The sequence below is a fragment of the Thunnus maccoyii genome, chromosome 13 (assembly GCF_910596095.1).
Source record: "Thunnus maccoyii chromosome 13, fThuMac1.1, whole genome shotgun sequence".
Lineage (NCBI taxonomy): Eukaryota > Metazoa > Chordata > Actinopteri > Scombriformes > Scombridae > Thunnus > Thunnus maccoyii.
This window is the reverse complement of record NC_056545.1, coordinates 25,677-49,744: the sequence shown is the minus strand read 5'-3', so window position 1 is coordinate 49,744 and position 24,068 is coordinate 25,677. Positions and strand designations below refer to the sequence as shown.

At 41.9% G+C, this 24,068-nt stretch overlaps 1 protein-coding gene and 1 long non-coding RNA gene across 4 annotated transcripts in view; both read right to left on the bottom strand.

Moving 5' to 3' along the window:
• The window catches only part of slc23a1 (solute carrier family 23 member 1), a 35,074-nt gene extending 20,672 nt beyond the window's left edge, over positions 1–14,402 (bottom strand). For 2 of the 3 annotated variants that reach the window (XM_042430428.1, XM_042430427.1), the window contains exons 1-12: positions 13,782–14,402; positions 6,920–7,093; positions 6,138–6,295; positions 5,155–5,243; positions 4,820–4,887; positions 4,438–4,619; positions 4,160–4,280; positions 3,766–3,922; positions 3,244–3,391; positions 2,088–2,193; positions 1,718–1,847; positions 601–744 (exon numbers count right to left, since the gene is read on the bottom strand). In XM_042430428.1, the coding sequence (XP_042286362.1) occupies positions 601–744; positions 1,718–1,847; positions 2,088–2,193; positions 3,244–3,391; positions 3,766–3,922; positions 4,160–4,280; positions 4,438–4,619; positions 4,820–4,887; positions 5,155–5,243; positions 6,138–6,295; positions 6,920–7,093; positions 13,782–13,799 (1,495 nt within the window). In that variant the 5' untranslated portion in view covers positions 13,800–14,402. The remainder of the gene's footprint in view (positions 1–600; positions 745–1,717; positions 1,848–2,087; positions 2,194–3,243; positions 3,392–3,765; positions 3,923–4,159; positions 4,281–4,437; positions 4,620–4,819; positions 4,888–5,154; positions 5,244–6,137; positions 6,296–6,919; positions 7,094–13,781) is intronic. The other variant, XM_042430426.1, reaches the window with a different exon arrangement.
• Positions 14,403–21,833: 7,431 nt separating this feature from the next.
• LOC121909762 lies at positions 21,834–23,960 on the bottom strand. The gene is made up of 2 exons (XR_006099511.1): positions 22,093–23,960; positions 21,834–21,995 (listed from the first exon to the last, which is right to left on the bottom strand). It is a non-coding gene; the product is annotated as an uncharacterized LOC121909762 (long non-coding RNA).
• Positions 23,961–24,068: the final 108 nt, after the last annotated feature.

The window sequence follows — 24,068 nt, the reverse complement described above, 5'->3', positions numbered from 1 at the left end:
TTTAACAGATCTATACAGAGCTGATCTACATTTAACAGATCTATACAGAGCTGATCTACATCTACAGATCTATATAGAGCTGATCTACATCTATCAGATCTATATAGAGCTGATCTACATTTAACAGATCTATACAGAGCTGATCTACATTTCAGATCTATACAGAGCTGATCTACATCTATCAGATCTATACAGAGCTGATCTACATTTAACAGATCTATACAGAGCTGATCTACATCTACAGATCTATACAGAGCTGATCTACATTTAACAGATCTATACAGAGCTGATCTACATTTAACAGATCTATACAGAGCTGATCTACATCTACAGATCTATACAGAGCAGATCTACATCTATCAGATCTATACAGAGCAGATCTACATTTAACAGATCTATACAGAGCTGATCTACATCTATCAGATCTATATAGAGCTGATCTACATCTACAGATCTATACAGAGCTGATCTACATTTAACAGATCTATACAGAGCTGATCTACATCTATCAGATCTATATAGAGCTGATCTACATCTATCAGATCTATATAGAGCTGATCTACATCTATCAGATCTATACTGATCTACGACCACACACACCTGTGCTGATGGACTTCGGGTGTGTGTCCAGGTACGAGGGCAGAGTCAGACCAAAGAACATCGAGAACCCGAGAACAAAAAGGTTTCTGGACGAATTCAAATCCACCAGCTGCAGGTTGGACAGACCGACGGCTGTGATCATACCTGAGAAACATAACACACCTGGATTATTATTACATCACACACACACACCTGATCACACCTGAGAAACACGACACACCTGGATTATTATTACATCACACACACACACCTGATCACACCTGAGAAACACGACACACCTGGATTATTATTACATCACACACACACACCTGATCACACCTGAGAAACACGACACACCTGGATTATTATTACATCACACACACACACACCTGATCACACCTGAGAAACATAACACACCTGGATTATTATTACATCACACACACACACACCTGATCACACCTGAGAAACACGACACACCTGGATTATTATTACATCACACACACACACACCTGATCACACCTGAGAAACATAACACACCTGGATTATTATTACATCACACACACACACACCTGATCACACCTGAGAAACATAACACACCTGGATTATTATTACATCACACACACACACACCTGATCACACCTGAGAAACACGACACACCTGGATTATTATTACATCACACACACACACCTGATCACACCTGAGAAACACGACACACCTGGATTATTATTACATCACACATACACACACCTGATCACACCTGAGAAACACGACACACCTGGATTATTATTACATCACACACACACACACCTGATCACACCTGAGAAACACGACACACCTGGATTATTATTACATCACACACACACACCTGATCACACCTGAGAAACACGACACACCTGGATTATTATTACATCACACACACACACACCTGATCACACCTGAGAAACATAACACACCTGGATTATTATTACATCACACACACACACCTGATCACACCTGAGAAACACGACACACCTGGATTATTATTACATCACACACACACACACCTGATCACACCTGAGAAACATAACACACCTGGATTATTATTACATCACACACACACACCTGATCACACCTGAGAAACACGTTAACTGTAACTCACCAAACAGCGTGCAGAACAGCGCTCCGAGGATCGGATCTGGCAGCGAGGCGAACAAAGCCGTGAACTTTCCTACTGATCCCAACAGGAACATGATGCCTGCTCCGTACTGCACCACCCGCCTGCTGCCCACCTACACACAGGGTCAACAATTCAAACATCCACAGCCAGGTGACAGTCCAAGGTCACATGACTGATGCCTTCACTCAGGTTTAAATTTTATTTCTTTATCCTGATTCACCATATTCAGGAACATCAGAAATATCCAGCCTCTTAGTTAATTAATAAAGTTAATAAATCACCTCTAGAACCAGTTTTAGAAGTGTCTACCAAAGAGAAGAACATCAGACAGGTGGGCGTGGCCTTAGATTACCTTTGTGATGCCCAGAACACCGATATTTGGGCTGGAGGAGGTGGAGCCGTTTCCTGTCCCTAAAAGGCCAGCGATGATGCAGCAGAAGCCCTCAGTGAAGATTCCCCTGAAAAAGACAAAACACTATCTAACACCTGTAGGGGCGGAGTCTGTCAGGTAAGATATTAACACCTGTAGGGGCGGAGTCTGTCAGGTAAGATCACATTACCTGTAGGGGCGGAGTCTGACAGGTAAGATCACATTACCTGTAGGGGCGGAGTCTGACAGGTAAGATCACATTACCTGTAGGGGCGGAGTCTGTCAGGTAAGATATTAACACCTGTAGGGGCGGAGTCTGTCAGGTAAGATCACATCACCTGTAGGGGCGGAGTCTGACAGGTAAGATCACATTACCTGTAGGGGCGGAGTCTGTCAGGTAAGATATTAACACCTGTAGGGGCGGAGTCTGACAGGTAAGATCACATTACCTGTAGGGGCGGAGTCTGTCAGGTAAGATATTAACACATGTAGGGGCGGAGTCTGACAGGTAAGATCACATTACATGTAGGGGCGGAGTCTGTCAGGTAAGATATTAACACATGTGGGGGCGGAGTCTGTCAGGTAAGATCACATTACCTGTAGGGGCGGAGTCTGTCAGGTAAGATCACATTACCTGTAGGGGCGGAGTCTGTCAGGTAAGATCACATTACCTGTAGGGGCGGAGTCTGTCAGGTAAGATATTAACACATGTAGGGGCGGAGTCTGTCAGGTAAGATATTAACACATGTGGGGGCGGAGTCTGACAGGTAAGATCACATTACCTGTAGGGGCGGAGTCTGTCAGGTAAGATCACATTACCTGTAGGGGCGGAGTCTGTCAGGTAAGATCACATTACCTGTAGGGGCGGAGTCTGTCAGGTAAGATATTAACACATGTAGGGGCGGAGTCTGTCAGGTAAGATATTAACACATGTGGGGGCGGAGTCTGACAGGTAAGATCACATTACCTGTAGGGGCGGAGTCTGACAGGTAAGATCACATTACCTGTAGGGGCGGAGTCTGTCAGGTAAGATCACATTACCTGTAGGGGCGGAGTCTGTCAGGTAAGATCACATTACCAGTGGGGGCGGAGTCTGTCAGGTAAGATAACATCTCATCCTGTTTACTTCCTGTCTCACCTGTTGATCGCGTGGACCGGAGGGGGTGTGGCTCCAGACAGACGGGCACAGGCGTAATAATCACCAATTGACTCCACGATGCCTGCCAGAGTGGCACTCAGCATCCCCAACACCCCAGCAACCGTTACCACCGGCAACCCCCACTGGCCTATAAGATACCAGAGGCAGAGGAAACAGGAAGTCAGTTTTATCATAAAACTTTTTTCTGGTTGATCTTCATTCTATCATCATCATCATCATCTGTGACCTCACAGTTTTAACTTGTCTGGTGTCTGTGACCTTCCACAACATACATACAGCTTCCTCATGTATCATTTTTTTAACCAGATGTTCTGACAAACTGTGAGCACAGCCTGTGATTGGATGGTTTCAGTGACAGCTGTGAAGCCTGTGATTGGATGGTTTCAGTGACAGTTGTGAAGCCTGTGATTGGATGGTTTCAGTGACAGTTGTGAAGCCTGTGATTGGATGGTTTCAGTGACAGTTGTGAAGCCTGTGATTGGATGACTTCAGGTGTCTTACAGGGATAGGGTATCCTGAACCAGGGTGATGAAGCCATGATGTTACCACGGGCGTCGGTCCGGGCCTTGTGTCCGTAGCGTTCAGGGTTGCTTGGCAACATGTCGGTCAGGGTGAGGATGTAGCAAACCAGCCAGACCAACATGATGGCGAGGATGATCTGAGACAAAAATCAGAGGAAAGATATTAGAAACCTCAAAATAACTTTATTTTCTAAAACTTTTGAGAACGGAGGGAATAACTTTGTAACTATATAATGAATGTATATAATATTATAATATAATATAATAATCAATCAATTAATCAATATAAACCTCACACTACACCTCACACTTCATGTGACACTTCAACTGGTTTGGTTTTTTGTATGTACTGTATGTGTGTGCGTGTTTTTTACGGGAAACATCTTGAAGATCTGGACTCGGGTGGAGGTCAGTCCTTTCTTCTTCCTGTAAACAGGAACAGGAACTGATGTCGCCCTCAGGTACTGAGCGAAAAGCACAATGAGCAACATACACCTGCAGAGATACGGAGGGAGAGACAGCTGTCAGTGCGTGTATTTGGGAAGAGACAGACAGGTAGACAGGTAGACAGACACACAGGTAGACAGACAGACAGGTAGACAGACACACAGGTAGACAGACAGACAGGTAGACAGACAGACAGGTGTCTCACAGTGCTGAGAGGCCCCAGTGAGTCCCGGCTCTGTCTGCAGCTGTGCTGAACACTGACAGGCCGATCAGTGACACGGTCGGAGTGATGGTGAGCGGGCCGATGTATTCCAGCAGCAAACCCGGCAACCCGCACAGACCGACCACGAGCTCCACCACACTGGACACGATGATGGCCCCCTGGATCTGAAAAAACAAACAAACAAACAAATATACTTCTATATACAGGATACCAACATCCTTCTGGGTTAACCCCCCCACTGGTCAGACTGGTACCTGTCTGCTGCTCCACAAGTCACCTGGAAAGACCAATATAAAACCATACTACAATAATAATAATAATAATAATAATAATAATAATAATTATTATTATTATTATGAAGTACCTCTCTGATGCGGGGGTGCCAGATGTGTGAGGTGTTGAGTGGAAGACTCCAGTTCCCATAAATCTCCTCTGCAGAGAAAACAAACAGTCAATCACATCTTTAGTGTCAGACAGACAGGCAGACAGACAGGCAGACAGACAGGCAGACAGACAGACAGGCAGGCAGGCAGACAGACAGACAGGCAGACAGACAGACAGGCAGACAGGCAGACAGACAGACAGACAGACAGGCAGACAGACAGGCAGACAGACAGACAGACAGGCAGACAGACAGACAGACAGACAGACAGGCAGACAGACAGACAGACAGACAGGTAGACAGACAGACAGTCTCACCCTCACTGGGACATCTCCAGCGGTCCAGACCGAGAATTGCTTGTGCAGGAATCAGGAATGCAAACGCAGAGGCCTGAAACAGAGGCAACCTACACACACACACACACACACACACACACACACACACACACACACACCTGTGTGAATGATGTGATTACAGAAGCTTCATTGTAAATTTCAGATAGTATCAGGTTCATACTGACTTGCTTACTAAGATAAAGTTAGCTTAGTTAAGATTTATGGTAACAGTAAACCAGTAAACCAGTAAACCAGTAAATCAGCAGGAAGTTGATTCTATTTTCTGTGCTGTGATTGGTTCGCATTTTAATCTTATTCTGTTTCTTGGCACAGGTACAGCTGATGGTGAATTCATCCCTTCATGCTTCTGGTGGAAGTGTGAGCAGAGTGTTGATGATCCTGGGTTAGGGTCCTGAGGATCCTGCTCAGTGTGTTGGTCATAACGACTTGCTTTTATGTAATGTTGTCTTTCGATCATCTTTAATCTTTTTATCATCTCCTTATTGTTTATCTTTCTTTGTCAGACCTGTTATTGTTTTCTGTGTCGTGTCTTTGCTTTGCATTGTGCTGCTTTTGCTTTGTCTTTGTAAACTCTGTTTTTAAAGGTGCTATATGAATAAAGATATTATTATTATTACTATTAATGCAGGGAAATACCAACAGCTGTGGAGAGGAAATGCTACAACCAATGACCACTGACAATCCCAACGCTGCTGCTATGGAGGCTCACATATATGTTCTCATCGCAGGGCGTCACATCCAACGTCTTGTTATGAAAATATTCCTGCACACATTTTAATTACACATGAAAAAATATTTCTACAGCTACAAAAACCTTTTAAACATGCAAATATCTGTGTGCATAATGCACAAAACATTTCTACACTGCAAACATTTTTACACATTCACAAACATTTCACAATCTAAAATTTTATTGACCCTTGTTTGATTCCGTACTGTCTCACCTGACTCCCACGGTGGTCTGGATCAGGGTGGTGACTCCCACGGTGGTGAAAATGGTTCCGATCAGCTGACTGACGGTGTTCTGGTCTTGACCCACACACATGGCTTCAGCCAGGAGGAACGGTACCGCTACAGTGCCGCTGAAGCATGTCAGGTAGTGCTGAGGACAGGTGAGAGGTTAAAACAGGTGACAGGTGGCGCGCACCAGTAGCCTACTGGTTAAGATGCATGACTCCTGCAGCGGACCTTTGTTTCCTTTCAACTCTCTCCACTGTCACCATAATAAAGGCATGAAATGCCCTAAAAAAAACCCAAAACAGGTGACCGGTGACATGGACCTCAACCCTTCCATCACGTGATTGGACAACACGTGACTTACTGGTCTGATACTGGTTGTAGCTTCTGATGTTCAAACTCAAGAAAACATTGCAGCTGTTCTAGTAATGTTTTCCAATTTCATCTTAACTGTCCATCAAACCTGCAGCTGCTGAGTTTAAACAATCCATGTAGAGTCTAAACAATTTACACTAAAGTCATATAAATGTATAATATAATATATAATATAAATGTATTTATATAGTGCATTTATCCAAAGTGCTTTACAATTTGCTTCTCATTCACACACACACACATGGCAGTGAGCTACCATGCAGGGTGCTGTTCTGACCGTTGGGAGCAATTTAAGGAGCGGGGATCGAGGGTTAGTTAGTTCTAAACTCAGTCTAAACCCAGTCATTCCAGTCTAAACTGAATCAGTATGAACCCAGTCTGAGTCCAGTCTTACCTGTAGTCCCAGTAGGATACACAGGTACCATGGTGGGACGTCCTCTATGGTGTAAATCATGTCTGACCCCGCCTTCGGCGGTGCTTTTGGCTGTTCAGTCTTTTTGTCTTCTCCCATTGGTCCATTAATCCTGACCACCTTCTGGCTCTGCTGATCTCCCAGGTAATCATGACTCTGATTGGACAGAGAGACGACACTCGTTAACACTCGTTAATAAACCACAATATAAACAATATTAAAACTGTCTTGTTTCATTTTATTTTAATCTGTGATTTTGTCTTAAAATATTAAACTGTAGTCGTGTTGTTTTAATGTTTCAGTTATAAAATGTAGTCAAGTGTGGTGAGGAGCTTGGTACTGGGGGCCCCATGTTGAGGAGCTTAGTACTGGGGGCCCCATGATGAGGAGCTTAGTACTGGGGGCCCCATGTTGAGGAGCTTAGTACTGGGGGCCCCATGGTGAGGAGCTTAGCACCGGGGGCCCCATGGTGAGGAGCTTAGTACCGGGGGCCCCATGGTCAGGAGCTTAGTACTGGGGGCCCCATGGTGAGGAGCTTAGTACCGGGGGCCCCATGGTGAGGAGCTTAGTACCGGGGGCCCCATGTTGAGGAGCTTAGTACTGGGGGCCCCATGGTGAGGAGCTTAGTACCGGGGGCCCCATGTTGAGGAGCTTAGTACTGGGGGCCCCATGGTGAGGAGCTTAGCACTGGGGGCCCCATGGTGAGGAGCTTAGCACTGGGGGCCCCATGTTGAGGAGCTTAGTACCGGGGGCCCCATGGTGAGGAGCTTAGTACCGGGGGCCCCATGGTGAGGAGCTTAGTACTGGGGGCCCCATGGTGAGGAGCTTAGTACTGGGGGCCCCATGGTGAGGAGCTTAGTACCGGGGGCCCCATGGTGAGGAGCTTAGCACCGGGGGCCCCATGGTGAGGAGCTTAGCACCGGGGGCCCCATGGTGAGGAGCTTAGTACTAAACTTAGTACTAAACTAAACTAAACTAAACTAACTAAACTAACTAAACTAACTAAATTAACTAAACTAACTAAACTAAACTAACTAAACTAAACTAAACTAAACTAAACTAAACTAACTAAACTAAATTAACTAAATTAACTAAACTAAACTAAACTAAACTAAACTAAACTAAACTAAACTAACTAAACTAACTAAATTAACTAAACTAACTAAACTAAACTAACTAAACTAAACTAAACTAAACTAAACTAAACTAACTAAACTAACTAAATTAACTAAACTAAACTAACTAAACTAAACTAAACTAAACTAAACTAAACTAAACTAAACTAAACTAACTTAACTAAATTAACTAAACTAAACTAAACTAAACTAAACTAAACTAACTAAACTAAACTAACTAAACTAATTTAACTAACTAAACTAACTAAACTAAACTAACTAAACTAAACTAAACTAACTAAACTAAACTAAACTAAACTAAACTAAACTAAACTAAACTAAACTAAACTAAACTAACTAAACTAAACTAAACTAAACTAACTAAATTAACTAAACTAACTAAACTAAACTAACTAAACTAAACTAACTAAACTAAACTAACTAAACTAAACTAAACTAAACTAAACTAACTAAACTAACTAAACTAAACTAAACTAAACTAAACTAAACTAACTAAACTAAACTAACTAAACTAAACTAAATTAACTAAATTAACTAAACTAAACTAAACTAAACTAAACTAAACTAACTAAACTAATTTAACTAACTAAACTAACTAAACTAACTAAACTAAACTAACTAAACTAATTTAACTAACTAAACTAACTTAACTAACTAAACTAACTAAAGTAACTAAAGTAACTAAACTAACTAAAGTAACTAAACTAACTAAACTAACTAAAGTAACTAAACTAAACTAACTTAACTAACTAAACTAACTAAACTAACTAAACTAACTAAAGTAACTAAACTAACTAAAGTAACTAAACTAACTTAACTAACTAAACTAACTAAACTAACTAAACTAACTAAAGTAACTTAACTAACTAAACTAACTAAACTAACTTAACTAACTAAAGTAACTAAACTAATTTAACTAACTAAATTAACTAAACTAAACTAAACTAAACTAAACTAAACTAACTAAACTAAACTAAAGTAACTAAAGTAACTAAACTAATTTAACTAACTAAACTAACTTAACTAACTAAAGTAACTAAACTAAACTAAACTAACTAAACTAAACTAACTAAACTAACTAAAGTAACTTAACTAACTAAACTAACTAAACTAACTAAAGTAACTAAACTAATTTAACTAACTAAACTAACTAAACTAAACTAAACTAAACTAACTAAAGTAACTAAACTAATTTAACTAACTAAACTAACTAAACTAAACTAAACTAACTAAACTAACTAAACTAAAGTAACTAAACTAACTAAACTAACTAAACTAACTAAACTAACTAAACTAAACTAAACTAAAGTAACTAAACTAACTAAACTAACTAAACTAAACTAAACTAAACTAAACTAAACTAAACTAAACTAACTAAACTAAAGTAACTAAACTAACTAAACTAACTAAAGTAACTAAAGTAACTAAAGTAACTAAACTAACTAAACTAACTAAAGGAGAAGGGGAGCAACAGGTTATGGAGAGTCTCCTGAGAGCACTTGGCATGTGTCAGTAGTTCAGCTTTATCTCTGGGGAACACCCCCGACTCCAGGACTGATGTCCAAATAAGGAAATGTGCGTCATGCAGCAGGTGGATGTGACTCCCCTTGTTGAGACCTGCTGACAGACGTCACAGCGGAGCAGAGGAGAGACACTGAGATAGTGATGTAACCGACCTGCGCGCTGGTATTTGACATGTTTGTTTTCTTCTCAAAAACAAATAACTTTTTAAATATTTGTATGAAATAAATGTCCATAAAAAAACCCCAGTATCTGTGCTTTGCTGAATAACGCGTTTGGATTTGGGCCCCTAACGGACTTTTCCTTAACAAGTCAGGAGTAGAACTGTTCATCTCACCCGTCTGTTCCCTCTGCCAAGAACAAGAGACCAGAGAACAAGAGACCAGAGAACAAGAGACCAGAGAACTGCCTCATCCTTCACCTGAAGCTTTCAACATGACAGTCATCAGAGCCCAGCAGAGGAGTCTCCACCCCCGTCACTAACTACCACCTGTGAGGATTCACCTTCTTCCCCTAAACCTCCCCCCCCCCCCCCCACATGATGGCTTCAGAGTCATCCTCTCTCTCTCCAGCCTGATAAAAGCACCTCCAGTTATTTGATAACTGATATGTGCTGGTTATGCAGGTCCAGGCTGCAAGACTGATGGCACTCATGACTCTTCCCAGGTCTGCCGGGGCCCGGTCTGCCGGGGCCCAGTCTGCCGGGGCCCGGTCTGCCGGTAGCTTGTTCAGTTCCTGTCTCGATAGGTGAAACTGTTAAGAAACAGGAAGCACTCAAACGATTCTGCAAATTTATCAAATTTAGCTTCCGTTCCTCGTCAGCTGCAGCTTGTCAGAAAAAACTGGTCAGATGATGTTTTTAACACATTAAATTTAGCTTTATTAAATGTCGGGTCTTTGTCAGGAAAAACATTTTTAATCAATGATTTTATTGTCGAGCACAACCTTGACTTTATGTTTTTAACTGAAACTTGGTTGGACAAAGATAACAGAGCAGCTGTTCTTATCGAGTCAACCCCTCCCGACTTCAGGTTTATGAGTGAAGCAGAAGAAAGGAGGCGGAGTTAACATTTTGTTTAATGATTCCCTCCAATGCAGACAGATGTCTTATGGAAACTTTTGAATATGTGGCTCTAGAGCTTTATTTCTAAATATCTGCAGGCCACCTAAATACTGTGCAACCTTTTTTGATGACCTTAATGAACTGCTGTCTATTGTCTGTATTGACTTTGACTGTGTATTTTTGGTGATTTTAACCCCCCAGCACAGAGGGACTAAAGAACTGTGTTATGTTCTTGATAACTATGGACTGACTCAGCATGTGACCACACACAACAAGGGGCACAATCTGGACTGAATCATCTCTAAGGGTCTGAACATTTCTAAGGTTGTGGTGACTGATGTTGCTCTCTCTGATCATTGCTGTGTTTTCATTGAGAGTTTTATCTCCATGCACACAAATGTTCAAACAGAGGTAATCACTTAATGGTTTATCACTGAAAACACCAGTGAAACATTTATTCAGGCTTTCTCCTCCACATCCGCCCTCTCTGGGGTCTCAGTCAATGAGCTTGTAGATAATTTCAGTTCTAAAATTACAAATGTTATTGATGTCGTTGCACCACTAAGGTGAACGTTGTCTCTGGTAAGAAAAGATGGAGAAACGCCACGCTGGTCAGAACGGAAAAACTAAATCTCCAGGTTCATTATGACATCTATGAAGAGCGACTTTACATATATAATTTGGAACTGAAAAAATGCAAGGACGTCCTTCTTCTCTGACATCATCGCCAAAAATAATAATAATGCAGGTGCCTTATTTGCTGCTGTCGACGGGCTAACAAACCGTCCTGTGTCAGTAGCCTCTGAACTTAAATCCATCAAGGCCTGCAATGAATTTGCCTTCTTCACTGACAGTCAGTGCTTCCATAGCAGGTGCAGGATATGTGTTGTTCCTGTGTCCATTTAAAATCAATTCCAATAGCATGATACAATTTTATCTGATTGACCAATTGAATCCTTCTCTTGCTGCCTGTATTCTGCCGACAGGCTTCTTCAAAACTTTTCCTAACTGCATAGATCTTTCTCATCACATCTCTTCTCTCAGGTGTTTCCCACAGGCCCTGAAAACTGCCGTCATCAAGCCACTAAAGACACTTCACTACTGAACAATTACAGGCAAATCTCCTGTTTTTAAGTAAAATCACTGAACAACATCAGGTCAAAACCTAGTATATGGCTGGACCGAGTATGGTCAGTGTGTGTAATTGTGGCCAGTTTGTTACAGTTACAGTTGATAGTCAGTGGTCACCTGGATATTGGATCTGGTCTGTAGTGGACCCAGTAATATTTGTTGTTAAAGTGTGCTGAAGTAGCATCACATGATGTTTGAGTTAAAAAAGGGTATAAATGCAGTTGCAAGAACAATACTTTCCACTCATTTGATGTTTGATTTGAAAGAGAGCTTATTTTAATTTTAATGATAACTGTTCTAATTATCTGTTAACTCCCCCTGCATATGGTCTCATCCATATGTTTATGTAGGATTAGCATGCTAGGCTAACAGTCTGTCAGCTTTGTGACCATATATCTGACATGATATCTTTCAGAGCAAAGAGACTCACCCATAAACACACCTGTCACCTGCCCAGCGCAGTGCTGTTAAACCAGAAACACTGCGGCTACATCTTATTTTTATACAGTCCATAGGCTAAACACAGCACCACATGGCTTTGCTAATGATGCTAGCCATGCTAACTAGCTGCTAGACACCTTGCAGGCTGGTAAAATGAATCAGTCGTGTCTCTTTGTATCCGTGGGTTTGTGCTCCTGTCAGTGTCGGAGCCTCCATGTCGGTAAATGTTTGTTTTTAAAACTTATTTTGGGAATTCGCTCACTCTTAGTCCTGTTGACAGCGAGCTGCACTCGCTCCACTGTAAACACCCCCTGAGGATGTAATAGAAACTGTTTGTGCCAATTAGTTTTGAAAAAGCAACGACCAATGGGGAAACTCCAATAATAGGTCGGCCAACCAATGGTGTAACTTCATCACTCAATAAGTCAGTGACGGACAGACATTTGGGGTTGTGAGGCTGGTCTGTGGCTGGTCCGGCCAAAACGCTGTTTTTCAACATAAGATCAACTTCTTGGCACTAAAAAAACTGTTTTGATATCTTCCAGTCAGGATTTCGACCACACCACAGCACTGAGGCTGCTTTTATTAAGATCTTCAATAACATCCACTGAAACACTGACAGTGGCAGAGTTTCAGTCTTAGTGTTGTTTTGGAATTTTCCATCTTTAAGGGGTTACATGGGGTCAAGCCTGGGCCTCGAGGTCACACTGTAATTCTTAAGCAGCAAGGAGACATTCAGACTCCAGAACCCTCTGTGATGTTTTGGGGAAGCAGAGGCCTCTCCGATAAAGGGTATATCAGCATTGCCATGGTTACCAAGGTCGGAGGGGGCTTTCCTAGACAACACAGACACAATCAGACATTCAAACCCAGAATGTGCTGACAGTGACCTGCAGTCCCCTGCAACGTGACCTGAACTCACACAGGTAGAGTTTCTTGTTTAGAAACCAGTGAACCAGTTTGACTAATTTTTCATATTGTAGGTTGATCTGTTGAGGGTAAAGACTAAGGGTCAGACTTTCAGAGGGCAGAACAGAAAGAGACAGCATCGGAGCAGAACACTTCGATGTTTGCTGTTTCAAGTTCTCCTTGAGAACAACTCCTTCAATAAACATTTTCAGCATTAAGACATCAAAGGCTCGTGTCCACTGGATCTCAGTGCTGCATTCAACACAGTCGACTACAACATCTTACTGGGCCGACTAGAAAACTGAGTGTGACTTTGTGTCCATAGATAATTACACATCTGAGCGGACAAAAATAAAATGACGTGGAGTCCCCCAGGGCTCCGTTCTGGGGCCTCTTCTGTTCAACATCTGAGTGCTCCAACTAGCTCAGATTATGGAAACAACAACATATGTTACCATGGTTACTCAGATGACACACCATTTTACACAACCATCAATTTGAACAAATCAATGATTGATTGTGCCTGAACTGTATTCAGTTAAACAAAGACAAAACTGAAGTAACTGTCTCACACCTGTCCACCTATCATACAACTGGATCATTCAGAGACAGTAATAATAATAATAATCAATAATCAGTTTACCTCACAGTTGTCTTCCATTTCAGCTCCGGCTGTCTGATGTCCTGAATGACTGAGCAGCAACTGAAGAGAGAGAGTGTGTGTTTGAGTGTGTTAAAGTGCTTCAGGTGAAAGTCCACAGAGATTAACAAGTTCATTAACCATTACACACTCACACACACACACACACACGGAGGGACTTCTCACCTGTTCAGGTGTGTAAGCTGATGTAGCAGAGAGAAATTATCACTGATTATTGATTATAACGTGTAAAACAGTAACAGGAAAGAGATAAAAACTTATCTGTGTTCCTCCAACAATCTGCTGAACACGTGCAGCTCATCAAAAGCTTCATGAAGAAACTCACTTCAAACAGCTGCGAGCAGTTTCTACTGAAACCTCACAGGAAATAAATCCTCGACTTCATCGTCTCATCTTCACATCGTCGTGATGTCACAACTCAACTTTCACACTTAAGTCGGTAAATGAAGGAAATCAAGAGTTCTAGTCGACTGATTATCAATAAAACAAGCAAACTGGTTTCACACATGCAACATTTTTATTGCATTTATCATCTGCAGTTTGTACAGAATATTACAATAATTACATTAATAATAATAATATTAATAATAATAATAATAATAATAATAATAAGATTATTGTTTGTCTTCACATATTTGCATCATTTTCACATCAAAGAAAATAAAACTGTGGGATGACGAACAGCTGATTCAGACAAATAAAAAACCTTCAGTTCAGACCAGTTTAAACCAGTTCAGACCAGTTAAGACCATTAACAGTTTCCCCCTGCTGCCAGTCTTTGTGCTAAGCTAGGCTAACATGTCTCTGCACTGATGTGTCACTCTGCTGTGATTCTGAGCGACAGTTTGCAGAAACTCTGATCCAAACTGCACCTGACAGGTGTGTCGATGGGGGCGGAGCCACGTGTCTGTCTTCACTCCATCGTGTTCACGTGTGTTCAGGTGTAGCAGTAAAAATGGGAAAATTCACCGTGAACATAAAAAAATAAAATGTGAATCTGCGCACTGATTGGTCAACGATTGCTGATAAATGATCAATCGGTGCGTTGATTGGAGGACGCAAATTAAACCTGTGATTGATCTGAACTGGTATTCATGGAAATGCTGAGCCTCTGACAGAGGACAGATCAATACTGATCAATATGTTTCTCTTTATAAATATAAACTCTTCACTTAAATAATTATTAATCGTTGATTGATCATCAGTCGCTCTGACTCCGCCCACAGACTCGGCCAATGACAGTGCAGGATTCTCAGCATCAGCAGCTCTTCAGAGAGGTGGTGCTGCAGAGAGAGAGAGACAGGTGTTACTGATGATGTCATCAGAGAGAGAGAGAGACAGGTGTTACTGATGATGTCATCAGAGAGAGAGAGAGACAGGTGTTACTGATGATGTCATCACAGAGAGAGAGACAGGTGTTACTGATGATGTCATCAGAGAGAGAGAGAGACAGGTGTTACTGATGATGTCATCACAGAGAGAGAGAGACAGGTGTTACTGATGATGTCATCACAGAGAGAGAGACAGGTGTTACTGATGATGTCATCAGAGAGAGAGAGAGACAGGTGTTACTGATGATGTCATCACAGAGAGAGAGACAGGTGTTACTGATGATGTCATCACAGAGAGAGAGAGAGAGACAGGTGTTACTGATGATGTCATCAGAGAGAGAGAGACAGGCGTTACTGATGATGTCATCAGAGAGACAGAGAGACAGGTGTTACTGATGATGTCATCACAGAGAGAGAGACAGGTGTTACTGATGATGTCATCACAGAGAGAGAGAGACAGGTGTTACTGATGATGTCATCACAGAGAGAGAGACAGGTGTTACTGATGATGTCATCACAGAGAGAGAGACAGGTATTACTGATGATGTCATCACAGAGAGAGAGAGACAGGTGTTACTGATGATGTCATCACAGAGAGAGAGACAGGTATTACTGATGATGTCATCACAGAGAGAGAGACAGGTGTTACTGATGATGTCATCACAGAGAGAGAGAGACAGGTGTTACTGATGATGTCATCACAGAGAGAGAGACAGGTATTACTGATGATGTCATCACAGAGAGAGAGAGAGACAGGTGTTACTGATGATGTCATCACAGAGAGAGAGAGAGGTGTTACTGATGATGTCATCACAGAGAGAGAGAGACAGGTGTTACTGATGATGTCATCACAGAGAGAGAGAGACAGGTGTTACTGATGATGTCATCAGAGAGAGAGAGAGAGACAGGTGTTACTGATGATGTCATCACAGAGAGAGAGAGAGAGACAGGTGTTACTGATGATGTCATCAGAGAGAGAGAGACAGGTGTTACTGATGATGTCATCAGAGAGAGAGAGAGACAGGTGTTACTGATGATGTCATCACAGAGAGAGAGAGAGACAGGTGTTACTGATGATGTCATCACACAGAGAGAGAGAGAGACAGGTGTTACTGATGATGTCATCAGAGAGAGAGAGACAGGTGTTACTGATGATTTCATCAGAGAGAGAGAGAGACAGGTGTTACTGATGATGTCATCACAGAGAGAGAGACAGGTGTTACTGATGATGTCATCAGAGAGAGAGAGACAGGTGTTACTGATGATGTCATCACAGAGAGAGAGACAGGTGTTACTGATGATGTCATCACAGAGAGAGAGACAGGTATTACTGATGATGTCATCACAGAGAGAGAGAGACAGGTGTTACTGATGATGTCATCACAGAGAGAGAGACAGGTATTACTGATGATGTCATCACAGAGAGAGAGACAGGTATTACTGATGATGTCATCACAGAGAGAGAGACAGGTGTTACTGATGATGTCATCACAGAGAGAGAGAGAGACAGGTGTTACTGATGATGTCATCACAGAGAGAGAGACAGGTATTACTGATGATGTCATCACAGAGAGAGAGAGACAGGTGTTACTGATGATGTCATCACAGAGAGAGAGACAGGTGTTACTGATGATGTCATCACAGAGAGAGAGAGAGACAGGTGTTACTGATGATGTCATCACAGAGAGAGAGAGACAGGTGTTACTGATGATGTCATCACAGAGAGGGAGAGAGAGGTGTTACTGATGATGTCATCACAGAGAGAGAGACAGGTGTTACTGATGATGTCATCACAGAGAGAGAGAGACAGGTGTTACTGATGATGTCATCACAGAGAGAGAGAGACAGGTGTTACTGATGATGTCATCACACAGAGAGAGAGAGAGAGACAGGTACTGATGATGTCATCACAGAGAGAGAGAGAGACAGGTGTTACTGATGATGTCATCACAGAGAGAGAGAGACAGGTGTTACTGATGATGTCATCACAGAGAGAGAGACAGGTGTTACTGATGATGTCATCACAGAGAGAGAGAGACAGGTGTTACTGATGATGTCATCACAGAGAGAGAGAGACAGGTATTACTGATGATGTCATCACAGAGAGAGAGACAGGTGTTACTGATGATGTCATCAGAGAGAGAGAGACAGGTGTTACTGATGATGTCATCACAGAGAGAGAGACAGGTGTTACTGATGATGTCATCACAGAGAGAGAGAGACAGGTGTTACTGATGATGTCATCACAGAGAGAGAGACAGGTATTACTGATGATGTCATCACAGAGAGAGAGACAGGTGTTACTGATGATGTCATCAGAGAGAGAGAGAGACAGGTGTTACTGATGATGTCATCACAGAGAGAGAGACAGGTGTTACTGATGATGTCATCACAGAGAGAGAGACAGGTATTACTGATGATGTCATCACAGAGAGAGAGACAGGTATTACTGATGATGTCATCACAGAGAGAGAGAGAGACAGGTGTTACTGATGATGTCATCACAGAGAGAGAGACAGGTGTTACTGATGATGTCATCACAGAGAGAGAGAGACAGGTGTTACTGATGATGTCATCACAGAGAGAGAGACAGGTATTACTGATGATGTCATCACAGAGAGAGAGACAGGTATTACTGATGATGTCATCACAGAGAGAGAGAGACAGGTGTTACTGATGATGTCATCACAGAGAGAGAGAGAGACAGGTGTTACTGATGATGTCATCACAGAGAGAGAGAGACAGGTGTTACTGATGATGTCATCACAGAGAGAGAGACAGGTATTACTGATGATGTCATCACAGAGAGAGAGAGACAGGTGTTACTGATGATGTCATCACAGAGAGAGAGAGAGAGACAGGTGTTACTGATGATGTCATCAGAGAGAGAGAGACAGGTGTTACTGATGATGTCATCACACAGAGAGAGACAGGTATTACTGATGATGTCATCACAGAGAGAGAGAGACAGGTGTTACTGATGATGTCATCACAGAGAGAGAGACAGGTATTACTGATGATGTCATCAGAGAGAGAGAGACAGGTGTTACTGATGATGTCATCAGAGAGAGAGAGAGACAGGTGTTACTGATGATGTCATCACAGAGAGAGAGAGAGAGACAGGTATTACTGATGATGTCATCAGAGAGAGAGAGAGACAGGTGTTACTGATGATGTCATCACAGAGAGACAGGTGTTACTGATGATGTCATCAGAGAGTTTCTGTTTGTATCTATATTTATATATTTTGAGTAAATCTGTGCTGTTGATTGATTGATTGATTGTTTCCAATATGAAAGCAGATCTTTAACATCATCAATAATAAACACTATTGATGATCCTCAGTGTAACAATAATTCCTTCATGAGATTTTATATTGAAGTTCGTGGTTCATGTGAAGTTAATTGATGAGCCTGATTGATCCGTCTCATGCTGTTCTGGTTCATGTGTGTGCAGCAGTGACTGTATAGATTATTAAATCCTCTCTCAGCCAATCACATCACTGCTCTCATAGCTCTTAAACTGAGCCAATCACAGTGAAGCGTGATAACGAAACGTCTGGAAGGTTCAGAGTCACGACACGAACACACGTCAGCAGAAACCAGCAGCCTGCAGACAGACGGAGCAGGTCTGTTCTTCAGTTAGTTACTATAGTAACGATGGAAATAAAAATAAAGACATTAATTTGGTGAAGCGTTTATATGATGACATCAGATTGATGCTATTTCATCCATCACTCCAACATGTCGCCTCGTAAATGGTCTCATAGTTTATTATTTAATCTTCTAGAAGATTTTCATTTAAATAAAAGTCTGTTGCGTCACTATTGATCGCAGAATGACGACACGACGGCGGCCACTTGCAGGATCATGATTATTACTAACTGGGTGCGATACGTTTTCCATCACCCAGCAGTGATTGGTCTACCAGAGAGGGTGGGCGGAGCTAATGCAACAGACTTGTGTGTGAGGCAGCTGTCTGTTTGTTTCTGCTCACTGACGACACACAGGCGACACCGGTTGGAACTCACGTTGGTTGAACTCTGCTAACCCGACGTGTTAATCATAAAAAGACAGAATGTTAAGTTATAACGAGCTGCAGTCTGCTGGTTTAATGAACGGCTTCTCAGAGGCTGCAGATTCACCAACATGTCAGTCCTGCAGTAGAAACAGATTCTGTCAGAATCACTCACAGTCATTTATTGATCACTGCAGATCGATTCACTGACTTTCCTGCTTTAACTACATTAAATGTTATTTTCTGTGCTGATTGTGATCGGAGTGTTTCACTGAAATAACTTATTTATATTTCATTAATCTACTATTTTACTATCTATCTATATTTGCAGGCAGTAGTTTGCTCTTGTTGGTGAAACCACCAAAGCAGCAGACTGATGTTAGAAACATCTGGCTGCTTCCTGTGAATGAACCTCCCACCTGAGCACGGTGCGCTCTGCTGGTCACTAAAACACCACACAAACACTCGAAGCAGGTTTCAAGGTCAGGAAGACACCGAGCGGTCAGAACGCTGCTCCTGAACTCTGAATAAGATAAATCCTCACCGGGTCAGGGGTCAGGGGTCAGGGGTCACCGTCATGTTTCCTGCTCTACGATTGTTTGTCATTTTCTAACAGATATAAATTATTTAATAAGTAACATGAATTAAATTGTGATAATCAAACCATCATTAAATCCACAAAGACTGGGACCAGGACTCACTCAGACCTGCTTGTGTTTCACTGTCTTTAATAATGATTTTATTAAAGACACAACACCAAACTTTATTCACTATCTGTCCTTCATCCTGCTGTTATTGTCCAGTGAGCATCAGTGTGTGTTTGTGTTTATAAGGCCGGCTCGTTCCCGCCGCTCTCTGGTTCAATACAGAACTTATAACATCTGGTTCAAACATCTGGTTCAAACACTCTGCTGCAAACAAAGTTACACTCACTCACTAGTTTCACTTATTTAAACCGCTGCACTTTTACAGCCTCCTTTCACAACAAAATGATGACTATTAGGGCAAATATTCCCATAATCCCTTGCGCTCCTCCTGTAGCAAAGTTTGGGACCGTTGGTTCCGAGTCTTAACTTCTTCCACTGATCCCAGACCCACGTGTCCTTTTAACTGTTTATCTGAAGATATTTGTGGTTGTAAAAACCTCTTTACAAGCTCTATTATTAATAACTACGGATCGATCTCTAACCTCCCGTTTCTAAGAAAAATTAGTGAAAAAGTCGTCCACAAGCAGTTAATCGACCAAAAAAACCAACAAAATACAGGAACTCTACCGATCTGGTTTTCAAGCTAACTGTAGTCCAGAAACAGCTTCAGTCAAAGTTATTAGTGACTTCAGGATAAATAGTGACAACAGTAGAGTTTCTATTTTAGTGTTATTGGATCTAAGTGCAGCGTTTGTCCCTTTATAGTGGAGAGGGTTAGGGTTAGGTGGAGAGACGTGGTAGACCAAGACGTATCTCGGTTTTTATTATTCGTGAACCACCTTGATGTCGTCTTACTTTCCAGAGACGCATTAGCAGCATAATTAAAACCAGATTTTATCATTTAAGAAATATGGTGAAGGTAAGGAGCTTTTTATCTCAGGAGGACGCTGAAGAACTCGTCCATGCTTTCGTTTCCAGTCGGCTGGACGACTGTAACGCTGCTCACAGGAAAACCAGAAAAGCATCTGGACCAGCTGCAGCTTCTCCAGACTGAAGCTGCTCCAGTTTCAACTAGAAGAAAGACGTAGGAGCTGATAGAAACCTGCGCTGAGGCTTCCTGTAAATGTCTGACTCCACAGTATCTCTCTGACCAGTGATGAACCAGTAAGACTCTGCAGGTCTAACTGGTTCAGGTCTGAAACAGATCGTCCTCCAAAGGCTGCTCCAACACTGTCCTCTTTTAAAACTAAACTGAAAACCTTTCAGCGGTGCTTCGAAGAAGTCGAGGTCACTGCTCTTAATTACTTTATTCTGACTTTCTTTACTGGTTTTAACTGGTTTTCTCTTCGCTCTGTGAAGCGCTGTTCTTCCACCTGGAATCAAATGTATACATAAAGTTTTGCTTTGCTTACGTATTTGCAATCCAACCTGTAATCTGCCTGTTTAAACCCTTCATGTTAGTTCTTGTTCTCAGGTCTCTTTGGAAGAAGACTTGATCTCAGTGAGACTTCCAGTTTAAATAAAGGATTAAATAATTAAATAATGATCCTCTAATTGATCCTCTAACAGGCCAATAGCTGTTCCCAGTGTTTCAACACGACTTACAGGCAGTTTCCCAGTATCCACCCAGCATCTTCTGGGATTTATCCAGTATTTACCCTGAACCTGACCATGTTTAAACAGTCTTTGCTCATATTTTCTCAGGACTTGATTGTTTTGCAGTATTTAGTCAGTACCTGCTGGTATTTTCCCACTCTGGTTATCAGAGGTGTTTTTCCTAAAATCAGCAACATGTTTTATTTCAAATGTCAGAAGTAAAACTCCACAGAAACATGATTTTATTATGTTGTTGTTGCTGATATTTTGGGTAAAACAGCTCTGGAGACTCATTTACCAAACATCTGTTTGCAGGTGAGAAAATCTGACCGTGAGGCCTGCGGCCGCTGTGCCGCTGAGCAAGGCACCGCCACCAGTCCTCCAGTAAAATCACCACAGAAGAAGAAGGAAAAGTTCAAATGACAACGACGACGATTCAAAGAGAAGTTTGACAGTTTATTAATAGATTTAAAACATCAGAAAAAAAACATGTACACAGGTCGACTCTTTTCTTCTGTCCGTGTTTCCGTTATTTTGTCCAAACAGTTTTAGTTCAGAATCTCTGATCTGCAAACAGACGGTAAAAAGAGTCCGACAGCCGAGAACTACAACAGCAGAGAGGGAAAATACACCTTCATCATCATCATCATCATCATCATCATGGGAGCAGAGCAGCTGTCCTGTCAGGTCAGTGTGTCTCACCTGTCTCACCTGTCTGCTGTTGATGGACTGAGGTCTGAGGCTGAAAACAGGGAGCGAGTGAGACGTCGGGAACGCCGTCACCACTAAACATCTCTGAGCTTCACACGTCTCAAAGTCTGAATAAAGAAAACTCGCTCCGATTGGCTTAACACAGTCACATGACCACACCCAGCAGCTGTGAATCTATCACGTTAAAAACGACCAATCAAAACACGAGACGATGAGAAACCTTATTCAGATGTCAGCTGATCAGAAACGATCAAACCGACGGCTGAATGTGATCAATATGTGATCAATATGTTTAATACCTGATCAGAGTGACCGATCAAACACTGAAAGAAAGTCTGAATGAAGGCCTGATCCCAGACTACAGGGACCTGATATGTAGGAACATTGTTTCCATGGCAACTGTAGTGCGTTTCCATTGGAGATCAATTCTTCGGCCTGGACCCCCCGTAGAGCCCGGACCGCACTGACTCAGATCTTGACCCTGTTTGGGCCCCTGGCCTCAGTTTGGACAGACCCAACCCAACAGGAAGTGAGCATTTGGGTTTCACATGCTGCCGCAGCCAATCACGTCGGACTGAAACTCGTCCTAGCGTCCAATCAGAACACTGATCATTCTAATCAACCAATTATCAATCACGTGTTTGCCTGGCTAGCTTAGCTTAGCTTAGCACAAAAACGAGAAGGCGTCTGGATCCTTTTATTTTTACAAGACTGAATCTTTATTTGTTGATTTATTATTGATTAGTGTAAATCAAAGATTCAGTAATTAAGACTCCAGAAGACTCCACTATATCCTACATTTCCCATGATGCATCTAGACGTGTCTTTCATTTGAGCCTCCAGTTCCACCAGCAGCTAATGTTTTAAAGTTTTCTGTTTCTCAGAAAGCAGGTTTAACAAACTCTGACTGATCAGCTGATCAATGATCAATGGAGCTCTGATACTACGAGTCACCATGGTAACAGGTTAATAAAAGGCAGAGCCTCCAGAGATATTAATGCATGTGTATGCAGACGATGCACATTTATCTTTAAACAAAGAGCCTGAATCAGAGCGGGAAATTAATCAGATTAATCTGAATTGATCGTTTATCAGACTCACATTTGCTTATTGATGATAAAGTGGAATCTGTGTATCAGGCTGCAGCTACATTACATTTAAATATATGTGTTCAGTTTGAATCTGACGGAGGAAACACAGGAAGCAGCAGCTGAAGATTTAAAACATAAATAGATCAAAGACACAGAGACGTGACTGTAGCTCACAGGCTGATCAATAATAATGTGATTGATGATTATTAAAATACAGCAGATGTTAAATGTTCAGACGTCTGTTTGTATCTCAGCTCAACATCATTCAGTGATGCTGCTCACTCAGAAACATTAACATATAATCTCCAATATTACATCAGTGGACCGATCAGAGATCATTATTCATTGATCCGACGTGTCTGAAGCTTCGTTCTGATCATTTAAATTTAAACTGAGATGAAACATGATGTGTAATAAAGATCAGAGGTCAGCAGCTGCTCTGACAGACTGACAGAGTCTCAGAGTTATAACAGAAGGACGTGAAGAGCTTTGATTCTGAGCTGAAGATCAATTCACACTGATTGATATTTGAACCGCTGATCAAAGAAACGACTGAAACATAAAAACTTTACAAAGTCCTGAGAAACAAACTAACATCCGACCAGGATTCAGATTCTGACAGTAAAGCTCCACTAACGGACGAGCTTCCATACCGACTCTGACCCAGAGGTTACATTACCATGGTAACTCTGACCCAGAGTTTAAGTTACCATGGTAACTCTGACCCAGAGTTTAAGTTACCATGGTAACTCTGACCCAGAGTTTAAGTTACCATGGTAACTCTGACCCAGAGTTTAAGTTACCATGGTAACTCACCCAGAGTTTAAGTTACCATGGTAACCTACCCAGAGTTTAAGTTACCATGGTAACTTACCC